This window comes from Lepisosteus oculatus, chromosome 15, assembly GCF_040954835.1.
Source record: "Lepisosteus oculatus isolate fLepOcu1 chromosome 15, fLepOcu1.hap2, whole genome shotgun sequence".
Lineage (NCBI taxonomy): Eukaryota > Metazoa > Chordata > Actinopteri > Semionotiformes > Lepisosteidae > Lepisosteus > Lepisosteus oculatus.
In genome coordinates this window covers 17,847,773-17,861,753 of record NC_090710.1, presented here as the reverse complement: position 1 = coordinate 17,861,753, position 13,981 = coordinate 17,847,773, and the positions used below count along the sequence as shown (strand labels likewise).

The 13,981-nt window shown below is 41.8% G+C and overlaps 1 protein-coding gene across 6 annotated transcripts in view; it reads left to right on the top strand.

The window, feature by feature from the left end:
* Nucleotides 1–13,981, top strand: part of fhip1b (FHF complex subunit HOOK interacting protein 1B) — a 48,071-nt gene that overhangs the window by 13,396 nt on the left and 20,694 nt on the right. For 2 of the 6 annotated variants that reach the window (XM_015363838.2, XM_015363836.2), the window contains exons 3-5: nucleotides 2,463–2,538; nucleotides 7,376–7,834; nucleotides 9,278–9,892. In XM_015363838.2, coding sequence (XP_015219324.2) covers nucleotides 7,706–7,834; nucleotides 9,278–9,892 — 744 coding nt within the window. In that variant the 5' untranslated portion in view covers nucleotides 2,463–2,538; nucleotides 7,376–7,705. Of the gene's footprint in view, nucleotides 1–1,253; nucleotides 1,351–2,462; nucleotides 2,539–7,375; nucleotides 7,835–9,277; nucleotides 9,893–13,981 lie in introns of all 6 variants that reach the window. The other 4 variants (XM_069179282.1, XM_006639085.3, XM_069179281.1 and 1 more) reach the window with 3 other exon arrangements.

Below are 13,981 nucleotides of genomic sequence, written 5' to 3'. Positions count from 1 at the left end.
GCTTTATGTCTTGAGGGCATTATTCCTTTTTTCCAGAACTTATTTTATTGCACTATTCCACTAATCTCAGTAGTTCATTCTCACTACTGTATCACACACAGCCTTTGCTGCAGGTGAACTGAACCACAGTCCCACCTTCCCAAACAGCGTTGAACTATTCCTATCACAGTGGTGTACTCTCTTTTGTAGATACAGCTTCTAGGTAACAGGCAGAGTGAAGTTGTTTTAATTGAAGTGCAGGTTAAAGGGCACTCAGTCCCCGATGCAGTGTAGGAATGATTCTGGTGAGGTCAGCTTTTGTTGTTCAGTCATGAACCAGGCAGTGAATTACAGCTGGGATCAGCTAATGGTTGTTAATGACTTGGTGCTGTTTTATTACTGAGAAGAAATACTTCAGAAACCTTGGACGTGTGCTACTAGTTCCAGTGCAAGAGAGCATTCTCTCCGTTCATCATCAAAAATTCATATTTTAATATAAGGCACTTTGCGATCCCTCTGGGGTTCCTGGATGTATATTAGGTGATTTCAAAGCACTTCATCTCCCTCCTAGTGGGTGACTCTGCAAGCACAATTTGCAGAGTGGTCGTACTCATTTTGTGTTGTGTGTTTTATGGACAGCAATCAAAGCTGATATTGACTGGCTTCTTCTAATGCCTCCTTGTAACATTTCTCATTTTATCTCATTTCTCATTTTCATTTAATGAAATCAAGTGTTACTTAACCAGCAGGAATATGAATCATAAACTTGTCTCGTACAGAAAGGAATGAATTCAGGTAAAGGATACCAGTACCATGACATACTGTACTGGTAATTGTTTCATAATCGAAGGATGACGTTTGCTTAATTGCTTTGTAACATGATCAAGTATTGTAGATGCAAGAGTTATTTTTAATAACTGCCTCTTAGAGTATGTTTAAGCGGTTTTTCCCTAGAATAGAAGAATGTTTACAAACCAGAAATGTCCATTTCAGCAACAAAAAGCATTTACTGGACACAATTCTGGGATCAATTAGATACTAACTACCAAATGGGCTAAATTAAATGAAGGTTCTCCTCTAATTTGTAATCTTCCTTCATATCTTTAGCTGTAAAGATTTTGCTGCTGGCAAAATATTTTTTTTTAAATGACAGAAATGTACAAGATATTTTGGTAATGCTGTGTTTCATGTTGCATAAAGAATTATATGTTTGGTAATAAATAAATAAGGTAACAGGCTTATAATGATGAACAACCTCCTTTGACTTGTTTTAGAGAAAACTTGAAAAACCCTTCCAATAGCAGAGGATGGCACATGAAGGAGCAATACTGATTCCCTGGTTTCAGCACAGCATTTTTCCACATTTCTCCAGTAAGGTAGAATTAACTGTGCCTGCTGAGTTAGATTAGTTGTTTACTGAAAGGCTTAATGTACAACATGGTACATTATGGTAGCAGATATTGCATGTGTCCTGTTGTTCTGTGAATTGTTTTGTTTCAGGTGGCTATCACTTTGCAATGCACATTTAATTTTTCAAACTATTAAGTTTTGATGATTAATTTTTTATTAGCATATCAAACTGAATTGTGCAATTTGTGTTATTACAAGTGCTGTTGTTTAAAAACAAAATAGGATGGGCAACCATGTTCCTGGACACTTGCTACACTGTGTTTCCAAATCGAGAATAAATGAATTTTAGAATTCAGAATTCTAGCCACTGTGCAAAAGACTGGCTAGACAGCAAGAGGATGTTGTGTTCTTCATTAAAAGTGCATAGAACTATGGAAGAACAGAATAAAGATTTCTTTCTTGTCAGAACAATTGTCAGTCACTGAAATACTTTTTTCAAGGTACACAGTATGTTTATGCAGTAAAAGTGACCGTTGGTCTGATTTTGGTTAGAATTGACATTGTTAGTTTTGCTGCCTTTACTGCCTGTTAGTAAAGTGCGTGTTAATGCTGTGGTTTTGGAGCTGTTAGTAAACTTCTGCAGTGCTATGTAATTGCCTGCTTGCTCATTTTTAACATTAGGTGTTGTAATGAACAATTGCACTATAATTAAAAGGTGAGTGTTTTGAAGCTACAGCACTTCAGTTTAAGGTACATTTGTATTACTGTAAATATATGTCACGGTATCTAATTACTATCATAAAGTTTCTGTCTTGCTATAACTCAATATTGTTTTCAAATGCATATATTTGTGTAAAAAGTGAAGTGCAGTACATCACCTTCATTTAGTAGAGCTGTTGAAGTAAAATGTTTAAACTTTGTTTTTTAAAATTAACTGATTCTTTTGTTCAAGTTAAGTTTATCCCAGTTACAAATCTGTAAAAATATGTAGTGTAGAGTGACGTAAAAAAAGTATTGAGTATTGAGTACAAGGGGTTTGTTCCCTATATGCCTGGGAACAGTACTGGTCTGCTTCTGTGACATTAATAGGAGTAAATAAGCTTGGTGAGAATGTGGCCTCTTCTCATTTGTAGCCGTTCTGATGTCCTGAAGTACACTGGCCTGGCTTTCGAGACGGCAGGATGCAGGTGTTCCTCCAGCACCTCCAAGGTACTGATGTTTGAGAGGTGATTTGCGATCACAGGGGTGCTCGGACTCGGACACTGTGCGTTTCCACCACGAGCAGCTCATCATCAGACCTCCACCAGAGCACATCTTGAGCACGTCTTGACTGTAGGAGCTGAACAATGAAAATAACAATTACAGGCATATTACGTAAATGCATAGCATCACGGTGATGTATGAGACGGTATTTATACAGCTGCTTGCTTTTTAACCGTAATCCCCCAAGTGTGTCATTTAATGTCTATTACAGCTCCACACTGGACCATCTTAGATTTTCTTGGAAAAACATAGCCACAGAATTTGGCCAAAATTTGAGGTCCGCTTTGGCACACAGGGTCCTCCAAACTATTTTGGCTGCGACCTCAGATATAGAGCTAGCTGCTTTGTGGTTTAAAGAGTAAGTTGTTTTAATACAGAAAAGGAATAACCTTGAAAGGCCGTATATGGACTAATTTCGACCTGATCTTTGTAGACGTTTTTTTTTACTCCAGTGATGTCTGTATTTTGCCAGTAAGGCTGAACAAGCACCACATCAAAGAAGTGGCCAGCATTACCAATCTGTGACATTTTACCAAATAGAAATTAAGAAAGTGTAATCTAGCATTTTTTTGACAGGGGCTATTCTGACACTAGATAATTGCTGAATAAAAGTCTTTTGACTAATGATGTTTACTTTACCACTGACAATGTTCAATTTTAATTATTCATTGCGGAGAATCTTCCTCACCAGGGATAAACAGGGCGCTGGTGTTAATAGGGATTCTGCTCAGAGGAATGATAATAAGGACTTGCATATTTGTGAGTGACTGCTATTATGATAAATATTAATTTCCTGTGCCCCCCAGCTCGAAGCTGCTCGTTCTGTAGAGTCAAGGGAGAAAAACTGGATTTAATGAGCTGCGCACATTTTGGAATATTGCGCTACCCAGTTTTCAAGGCTGCTGCTGTTCCTTATTTACATTTCATGTGGGTGCTGAAACAGAAGCTTTCTTATATAGCTGTCCCAGAATGCCTTAGCACTGGCATAGGCTCATGTTTCGTGTCCTAAACTGGCAGTGCCACAGCACGTTGGTGCAGAACAAGGGACAGTGCACAAGGAGATGGTTATGAACCACATCCAGGTAGAGTGATGAGTCTGGATTCCTGTATTACAAAATAGCACATCTAAGCAAGTAACACCAGGAGAAAATTAATGTTACTGGAAGATACTCTGGCAGTCTTCCTGCTGTCAGTTCTAGATGGAAGAGATAAAGGGTGCCACCACTTCCCACACACTCATTTTTTAGACGTAACATACAGTACAGTACATATGAGGTGCAAACCCACAGTTATAACATTATAACCGAGTTCCAGTCTTTACTATGGCTGGGGGTGCCTACAAGACAGTACCCAGCTGCAGCTGTCAAGGTGCATAATGTTGTGCTTATCCTTTACACCTTCCGAGTGTTAATGTTAGTGCATGTCAACTTTCTTTTGGCATTGTGCCTCAACAAATGTAACACTGGTCTGTGTATGAATATGTGACTGTTCTGTCACTCCTAATGAAGTGATTAGCCCAGACACGCTTTCATGCAGTTGTGGCTTCTTGTGAACTTATTTTAGATGTCAGATGTGCCTTAGTACCTGTTAAAAACTCTAACAGAAGATGGGACTTCCTGTATTGTTAATGACAAGCAGGATGTGTTGGAAAACTCAGATTTCGTGGACTAGTTGGTGATCTCTCTTATAGTTTCTTTGCCAGGTGTGGATTCTAGCAGCACGATTAGAATAAGCAAGATTTAATGATCACTTGATCGTGGGAAGTGTTGTGCCTGCTCGTTGGCAGTGAACTTGGTTGGTTGGGAATGGTGCACGAAATGTGCAATGATAGCAAGTCAGGACTGGAACGTAGAAATGCGATCTGGTTTCCACCCATTTGTGCCTGTTGAGTCACTGTTTTTTCCTTTCTTTCACCGACTGCTACAAAGGAGTGTCAGACATCCTGACTCGATGTCTTATCCATTCAAGACAGAGCATATCCCAGTAAAGGAAGAGCCAGAGTGTCTGAGACCTAAGCTTTCCACAAGTACACTAAACATTATGGTCCCTGCCATCTGAGCTGCATGTCACCGTCAAGACGAACTGATGCTCTGTCTTCGCTTTGCCATCACCAGTTCACCTTGACTCATTTTCTGAGGCTGCTGTTGTCACCCTGTTTCTATTTCCATCTTAAGGCAGTACGTCCTGTTAAGGGCATCCAGCTTTTGCATTGTACAGCATTTCTCACCATCACAAAGATGAGGTTCGTGTAAGATGGGTGTTATAGTTTTTCACAATTACCACAAGGAGAGCCAAACGGACACTGGTCAGAATACAGTATATGACCACGGAGGCCAGTGAACACTGGGTCATGGAGAATATGTGAGCAGAGAGGCCAGTGGACACTGGGTCATGGAGAATATGTGAGCAGAGAGGCCAGTGAACACTGGGTCATGGAGAATATGTGAGCAGAGAGGCCAGTGGACACTGGGTCATGGAGAATATGTGAGCATAGAGGCCAGTGGCCACTGGTTCATGAAGAATATGTGAGCAGAGAGGCCAGTGGACACTGGGTCATGGAGAATATGTGAGCAGAGAGGCCAGTGGACACTGGGTCATGAAGAATATGTGAGCAGAGAGGTCAGTGGACACTGGGTCATGGACAATATGTGAGCAGAGAGGCCAGTGGACACTGGTCATGAAGAATGAGAAACAATTTGAAACCAGGAACATCAACATCCTTTTATATTGTGAGTGCTGAATGAATGAAGACTACAGTACCTTCGCTGGATCACACTGTAAAGGAATGGTACTTCTCAGATCAGCCTGTAGCTGTTTTTAGTTCTCAGATTGTAATGACGTCTAGTACACTTGAAAATGAAGTTTAACTGAGACACTGTTTACTGACATAGGAATTAACTGCAAAAAAGAGGCCCATTTTATGCCATTTTTTATTGTTAAAAAAGGAGGCCCAAAGACTTAATATAATATTAGAAGTTTGATTTTTCCAAATAGGCCTTAATGTCACAAACAGTACAAACTCAGTAGTCTGCCTGTCAACCAGCATCCAGTTCCTTGATGGTGTCCTCAAACAGCATTCTTTTTCTAGAGGGAAAAACATTTTCTAGAGAAAAATAATGTTTTAAGCATGACGTTGTTCCCTCTTGTTCTTTCCTTTCAAAGATATAAGTAATACTTCTTTTTTCTGAATGAAAAATGCACATTGTCATTTTTGGTGTTGAGTAACAGAAGATTAGTTGTCTATTTAGGAGACCTGAGCTGTTAAAGTTGGATGCTTGTTTTTTTCATTTATTGGACCAATAAATATAGCATGGGACACTTTTAATGACAGAATGATTTTCTGAAAAAACAGGTGATTTCGTTTCAGAAATTCATAAGCCTAGACTAGAAGCATACACTTCACTTTCTGTGTATTATGTAGCAAAAATATTTCCTAGTCATTACTATGTGTTATTGTAATGACTGGTTTAATCAGGGCAGAAAAAACTTTAATTGCTGTTTGTTAGAGCTACAAAGTAATTATATAACAGGCTACATTGAATTCTGCATATTCAGCTCTGTTTAGAGAAAGGAGCTTTGTTAGAAATTGAATATTTTGGCTTATTATCAGCCACGCAGGTCCGAAAGATGAAGCTAACAGCCAGAGACACTGTCTTGATAGGAGACGCTTTAGTCACTGGGCATCTCTCTCACACAGAAGATCACTGTCTGCTTTGGGATGTGTTGGGACTTTTTTCCATCTGATTGCTCTCATTGCGGTAGTCCTCGGTCTGCTGAGCTGTGAGTCACCTGTCTTCTCTCCCGAGGTGGGCATGTCTGTTTGGCAGCATGGATCTGAAACCCGTTTGTCCCTCGGGCTTTGGTGCAGAACGTATCAGCTAAGTGAGAGTGGCCTTGGCTCTCAGCATCAGCCCCATTTTGAAAGCGAAGAGGCTGTATTGCTTCAGTTTTATTTGGAAACAGTGGAAAACAAAAACAATAGGATTTTGAACTAGAACTGTGTGTGGTTAGGTAACAAAGTAGAGGGTTGCTGTTTCAGTTTTCAACAGGGGGTAATTTAGCTGGCAGTATTCTGAACGGTTTAAGTTTTAAGGCTCTTAAATGTTACTGTACATGTTCCATTTGTCCTTCCTCAACACATGCCTGCAGTCGGTATGGATAGAGAGCTAGAGGAAGAGTTACTCATAATCCTGTGAACGTCACTTCATTCTTGTTGGCTTTAGGCCAGTATGTTTCACAAGTTACTGAAGCAATCACAGTTGTTCTCTAACCTTAGAAGGGAACAGTTCCAGTGTGGTTTTTAATCACCAGAGACCTCTCGTACATTTCTAAGGAAATAATGTCTTTTAGATTGCCAGATTCTGCTGTTTCCAACAAGGTAGAAATAACTTAAGAGTTGTTCATCTGTTTACTTAAAAAAGGCGTTGAGGTGCAAATGTCTTTCGTTTCTTAATAGTACTGTCTTTGGCTTTTTTTGTGTCTAATGTTTGCCCTACTAATTCTTTTGTTCATAGACATTTTTTGTGATTGAAAAACATCTCGCAGAGTGACTAGAACAAGGAAAAATGAGCAAATATGAACCGCACCCTAGTTTTCATTTTGGTTGTACCAAGGCACTCTTACAGATGTTTTTTTTAAATAAATGAATGTGTCACTACACATGAAGTAAGTTTAAACAGGCCCTCACAGTGCTCCATGCTGTTAGCAAGGTTTAAAAAAAATGAATGAAAACATGACGCAAGCCCCTGGGTCTTTAACTGGAGTCGTTTGCTGTGTTTTGCAGGCTTGTGGTCTTACATGGAGCTGCCTTGGCTGCAGACTGGATGACAGTGTCAACAGGGAGACTTGTTAGGTCAGCGCAGGGGATCCCTAACTGAGGAGAAGAGGCTCTGTTGTGCGGGGTGAAGAAGTTTGCTTCACGTGGGAATAAAGACTGCCTCTTGGGTTCTACTGAGTTTCCCCTTCCCCTCCCCTTCTTTCCCTCCCTTCCTCCCTCCTATCCCCCGGTTCCCCCCCCTACTCACCCTTGGCTGTGACCTTTCACCACCCCCACCCACCACCCCATTCCATGTGCCTTACCCCTGACCCCTGAACTCTGACCTTGGTAGACAGGATGAGCTGGCTGAGCCGCTTAAACCCACGAGGACCCGGGAATCGGGCCAGTCGGAATCCAGTGCCATCGAGCCCTGTCACAGCTGACCCAGAGACCTGTCTCATGGTGTTTCAGAACCACTGGCGGCAGGTGAGTCAGTAGTGAAAGAACTCCTTAGATGAACCAAAGGTTCCCTGATACTTTTGTGACTTTCTCTGAACAAGGCAACCAGTCTGAAATGCAAAATGCCTGATATATAATGAATCATGTGGAGATGCAACATGTGTGGCAGATAGGACTGCTGCCTACTTGTTCTTCGGTCCTAGATTCAATTCCAGATGAGGACGGAGTGCCCTTCAGAGGCTGGAGACATGACGGCTGGATTAATTGTTGTGTCTGAATTGACCATAACATGGCCCTGTTCCGCCTTATGTCCTGTGCTCTTGGGACGGACTTGAGTTGTCCACAACCCCTTGCCTTACGTGACCAACTTTTTGAAAATGAATGGATGAATCATTTCTTTCTGAAAATATTGAAGAAGATTTTTATACAGTTTTTAAGATGCTGCACAACTAAGACTTCTGTTGTTTTTATGGAGATACATTAACTGCCAGTTTGTTATGCATTTGTAAAGTAATTGAGAAGACGTTTGTGCAGATAATTAAGAATATGTGTGATTACTTTCAGCACCCAGTTCAGGAAGAAAAGCATCCAGATGTCACTTCTTCTTTGTTCACAGATGAGCAGACTTCTAGAGTGTCTGTAATTCTGTAACATTCCAGCAGTTTGTCTCTGCTTACTAAACTAGACACCAACAGTTCTTTAGGTGGACTAGTAAATCTTCAGAAAGATTTTGGACAAAATTCTAGGACTGGACAAACGTCTGGCAAATGACTTTTAATGAAGAAAGGTGTCGGGTGTTGCACACAAGTAGCAAAAACAAACTACAAATATACATTTAGAAAAAATGAGCTTAAAAATGCCACATATGGAAAAGACGTCAGTGTTTATGTAAACACATTATTTATATCTTTTAGACTAATTGGTGAGGCAATAAAAGGGAAATAATGTTAAATAGGATGTATAATGGTTATATAGTCAAGAGTGTAGAATTTAAAACGAGCTATTATGTTAAAATGTACAGTGTGCTAGTAACACCTCATTTAAGAATATTATTTACATAAAAGAGCTGAAAAGGTTTAGTCTACAATGACAAGCTGAACTGAATTCATTAGAATTAGCAGTGAAATACGAACCAGAGGACAGAACTAGAAAAAGCAGGGAAGCCCATTTAAAACTGTTAACAGGAAGCTGTTTTCTACATAAAGGGTTGTGGGAGTCTGGAACAAGCAACCTTGCCATGTCATTGAAACTGATATCCTGTGTTCTTTTTTTTGGTGGGATCCTAGACTGTTTAAATACTAGTAACCATAAAGGCTAGATGGGCCACAGGGCCTGTATTCTATGTTCCCTGTATTAGGATATGATAGGTATTGTATTAGGATAGGATAGGTATTGTTGTTGACGTGCTCCAGACCTGTAGTCAGTGGTGCTTTTGCCCTGAGTTATTGCGTGCATTCCGTTTCCTGCCAGGTGTCCTGGATCTTGGAGCAGCGAGAGGCCTCTATAACAGGTGCGGCAGACGAGCTGACTGCTGTGCGGAACAACACAGACCAGATGCTGTGCCTGCTGGCGGAGGAGCGTCCGAGCGAGCAAGGGGGCATGGGGCCCATCCTGGAGCTGGTGGTGTCCGAGAACATCCTGGAGCGGCTGGTGCAGTGGCACCTGCGGCGCGGCTTGGACTCCGACAGCCAGGGGGCGCTGCTCAAGCTTTTCGAGATGCTGATGGGGCAGTCCCAGCAGCCCCTGCTGCGCCACAAGCCGGTGCTGCAGCCCCTCCTGTCCCTCCTGAGCGCCTGCGCCGACCCCCAGCTCGGCTCCCCGGCCGTGGAGGGCAGCCTGGTGCTGCTGCTGAACCAGGTGTGCGCGTGCATGGCCCGCGAGCCCTCCGTGCTGGAGCTCCTCTTCCACACCGCGCCCCAGCAGGGCCCCACCAACCTGCTCATCTTCTCGCTGCTCGTCCCCTTCATCCACCGCGACGGCGCCATTGGGCAGCAGGCCCGCGATGCGCTGCTCCTGGTCATGGCCACCTCCGCCGGCAACCAGGCTGTGGCGAAGTACATCGTGGAGAACTCCTACTTCTGTCCGGTGAGCGCTGCTGGTTGAACGTCAGCACTGAGCACGAGCTGTGTCTGATACGTGGGTTTACAGATCACGAGGGGTTTGGGCTTTTGCCACTAACGCTGGTGAGCATTTCTGTGAGATGGTCATTTAATCACCAGAGAACGCAGGGCTGTCGATCGGTTCTGTTACACATCTGCTGTTTTGGTAAAAGAAGCAGAAAGCAAAAGCATCATGTTCACTTAATTGCAAACAGAGAGGGAGAGAGAACACAGAAGCTTTTCCAGTTTTAGAGAAGTGAAGTATGATGCAATATTGGTCATTGCTAATGGTTTTGTTATCACCAAAGAAAAGAGCCAATCATTTAGGCTCTGTCACTTTCTTTCACATTCTTTGTAGGCCATCCCTCTTACTGGGAATGTCTAGCAGACAGAGAAAATGGGGTTCATACCGCATCTGGTCTTTGGCTCAGTAGATTTCATTTTAACTGTAGTGTTTATCAAAAAACATCAGAAGTGGATTTTGGTATCTTGCTCTTTAGATATGAAAGCTTTTCTGTCTTTGCCACTTCTGTAGGAAGTTGAAGTGAAACTAGTGACTTCAGTTGTACAATGGGCTCTGATGAGTTCTCTGTTGTTCTTCCTAATTACAGGTTCACAACTTTAGGCATTACACTCAGAGAAAATGGAAGTCCGCAGCTGAACTTTAAACAGCAGGCGTTTTCTTTCACCCTTTCTTCCCGAAACAGTTGTGAACTTTATGGTCAGTCTTCATGTTTCAGTAAACATGTAACCAGGTTAAAGGCTTGTACACAAGGTGTACAAAACTATACAAAAAGCAGGAGAACAAAAAACTATTTCAAGACATTCAGACAGCGATCAGCTGATGTCATAAAAGAGTTAAGCTATTTTAACATACAAAAATAAAGCAGTGTAGCAAAACGATACTGAGTTTAAAGAGAATTTTGTAGATGTATTGTAGAAATCTAGCATGTTAAAAGATGGCAGATAATCCTGCAATCTAGTAGCAGTGTAACTAGGGGATCTGTTTCTTTTCCCATTTTCCAATGACTTGACATTGATTTTGCACATCAGCCTATCTTAAATAACCATCAAGAATATGTTGCATGGAAATAACAATTTTTCTGCCTAACGCCATACTTACTGTATTTTTGGCTGTGTAAGTGAAAAGGTCGGGTCAGTTTTGGCCAGTGCTGAAAGACAGCATCATGAAACTAGCTGAAGAATTCAGTCACTTCTTGTGTGAGCTGGTGAAACCATGCTCGCTGCCTTCTGTGTAAGACAGAACAAAATTACTAATGTATTTGGAAGCTCATTGAATCATGCATAATGGTCAACAACTGGTGACTACTCAAATGGAAATGCTATTGTGTGTTTTATAACCAACTGGTTTTTTAGGTTGTTATCCCGCACAGGTTAGAAGTAAGTGATTGTTTACTTTGTCACATTTTACAGGAGTTTCAGGAACATCAAACTTCAATTTAAGGGCTAAACAACCTCTCCTCTTTCATGCTTTCCAACATGAAAGCAGGTACAATTGAGCAATAAATATGCAGCAGCGAAATAGTGTGATTTACAGCAGAGTTTATAGCAGTAAATCCAGGAATCATTTAGGTGTTTAGAAACTACAGAGTAAAGGTCACTTATTTGAGTCTTGATTGTTTTCCATTCATCAGCATTAACCCTCTGCAGCTGGATCTCCCTGGATCACAGGGAGGGCAGGTCTCCCTTTGCCAGCCCTATCACAGGAAGGGAAGGCAGATCTCCCATTGCAAGCCCTATCACAGGGAGGGAAGGCAGATCGCCCATGTTTTTCTCCTTTACAATTGTCACTTCCCAGGTTGAAAACTCATTGTTGAAATGCTAGTTATGTAAAAGAGAACCTTTATATTTTGTTACAGTCATTTCTACACTACTCAGATGCATGTCAAAAAGTGATATAGCTATAAGAAACCAAGAAGCTTCCCATTGCAACCCTGTGTGCTGCTGTGTCAATCTGATGCTCTACATATACACAGTATGTATATGAATTTGAATCTCAGTGCTTTTATCTTTGCATACTGTATGTCATCTTGCATATGGACAGCTCAGGAAGTTAGAGAACAGACAGCTGACTGCAAACGAGTAATTGCCTGGAGTTTCGAGTCACTTGTTTTGTCTGTGTGGGCTGAGTGGTGCTGAATCACAGGCTTGTTCTGGGTGTTTTTTCTAGACCCCACCTGCTTCACTTATCCCAGTCAGCTTGCTTCTCCTGCACCTGCCATTCATCTCATCCCCGCAGAGCGTTCACAATATTAAGTTGCACCTGTTAGTCGGAATATAAAGTAGCACATGGCTCACAGCAGCGCCATTGTTGTGCTGTGGGGGTCTGCGTGTCCTGTAACTAGGTGGTCTTGGCCACACTGTGTTTGCTGATCAAGAAATTCTCCATTTTTTTCATTGAGGAACGTGGTTACGTGATGCTGGAACTCCGAAATGAAGGAATGCTGCGTCACTCTTCAAACGTCTGCTGTCGGCATGCGCAATTGCACAACAGTTGCAAAAGACTGGGAATGTTAATCCCTGGGTAGACAGCTGTTGTCACCCTGGACAGTGGGATGTGGACAGAGCTTGATGACGTGCATCTGTGCCGCCCCACTTCAGACATGTGCGAAGTGGAACTGACCCTTCTGGCCATGCTGATGGGGGCTTTGGAGCCTTTCCAACAGGCCCACCAGAGGAATGCTGCTTGCTCGATTAGGCGTGTTGCTTCCTGCTGGGTTAACAACAGCACACACTACCTGTGAAACGTGCCCTGTCCTGTCCAAAGCAGCCTTTAAGAGCACTGCCAAGCGACAGGGCTGGCATGCCAAGTTCATTGTAGCAAGGCTCTTAACACAGTCAGGGTGGGAGGTGGTATGTCTTTACTGGTTTAGCTTACACTGCATTAATCAATGAGGCAGTGCTATGCGGCCCATATTTTTCATTAGAGTGCTCGTACTGTAGAGACACCCCCCCACTGAGGAATGAAAGGCGCTTGTGGTCATGTACAATGTGCTCTTAAAGCTTCACCACCCTGAAAATATTTCTGGTACATTACTGAAGCTGGCTGGTATATTAAAGACTGTTTAAGCATTTCAGAAAAGCATCTAGGAGCACTAACATACTTTTCATATTGAGGAGTGCACAGTATTGGTGTGGTGTTGTCTGTGAATGTCTTGGATTTCTGCTGTGCATTGGTTTTGTTTCTTGCAGACTCCTCTGTCTGGGGAGCAGTCCCATTCCTCATTAAAGTATTTATGAGCTGGTGTCTGACCTACTTACATGAGTGATGTAGAGGCGCCATCTAGAACATTTCTTAGGTATTTCGGTTCTTTATATTGTGTTTTTCTAATGTCTTTGAATGGCTGTTAAACCTGTGAAATTTCACATTTCCTTCGTTTTTCTATCGGTGTGATAAGCAGAAAGTGTTGAGGACTGGTCATGGTTCTGAATTTGTAACTGGATGGTTGAGGGTTCGAATCTCAGATGACAGACTGCTGTTGTATCCTTGAGCAAATTGTACCCTTTGTTCAGGTTGCTGTAGTGTAAATGAGTACAACTCTACGTTGCTTGGCGTAAAGGGATCAGCCGAAAAAAATTCTTTTTTTACTTTAAAACTTTTTTGAAACAATAATTTTAGGTGAAGTACTGTATACATCAATCATTAGTTTTGACCAGCCTAACTGATTTCTGAAAAGTGTTTGTAATCCTATTTTAAACCATTAATATTTTGTTCCAAGTTACATCGTCTTTGACTTCTCAGGTTGTTCATTAACAAGACTCGTCGTCTTGCTGCCCTCAGTGAGTGTTTTTGTTGTCACTTTTTCAAAATGTCTGTTTTGCTGGGTGTGATTCCTTTCTTAGTCTAGAGCCGGAGAGAAAGCTTAGGCCTTCGAACTATGTGTCATCCCTGGCATCTGATCTTTTTGAAATCCATTCACAACGGAGTTTAAGATGTACACTGATCTCTTGCAATATAATTCACACAAAAACTCTTCTTTAGTGCCTCATGTTCAAAGATTCATCGTTGAATGTATTGATTAAATTGATGTCCCCTAAGAGGACATCATGTAAG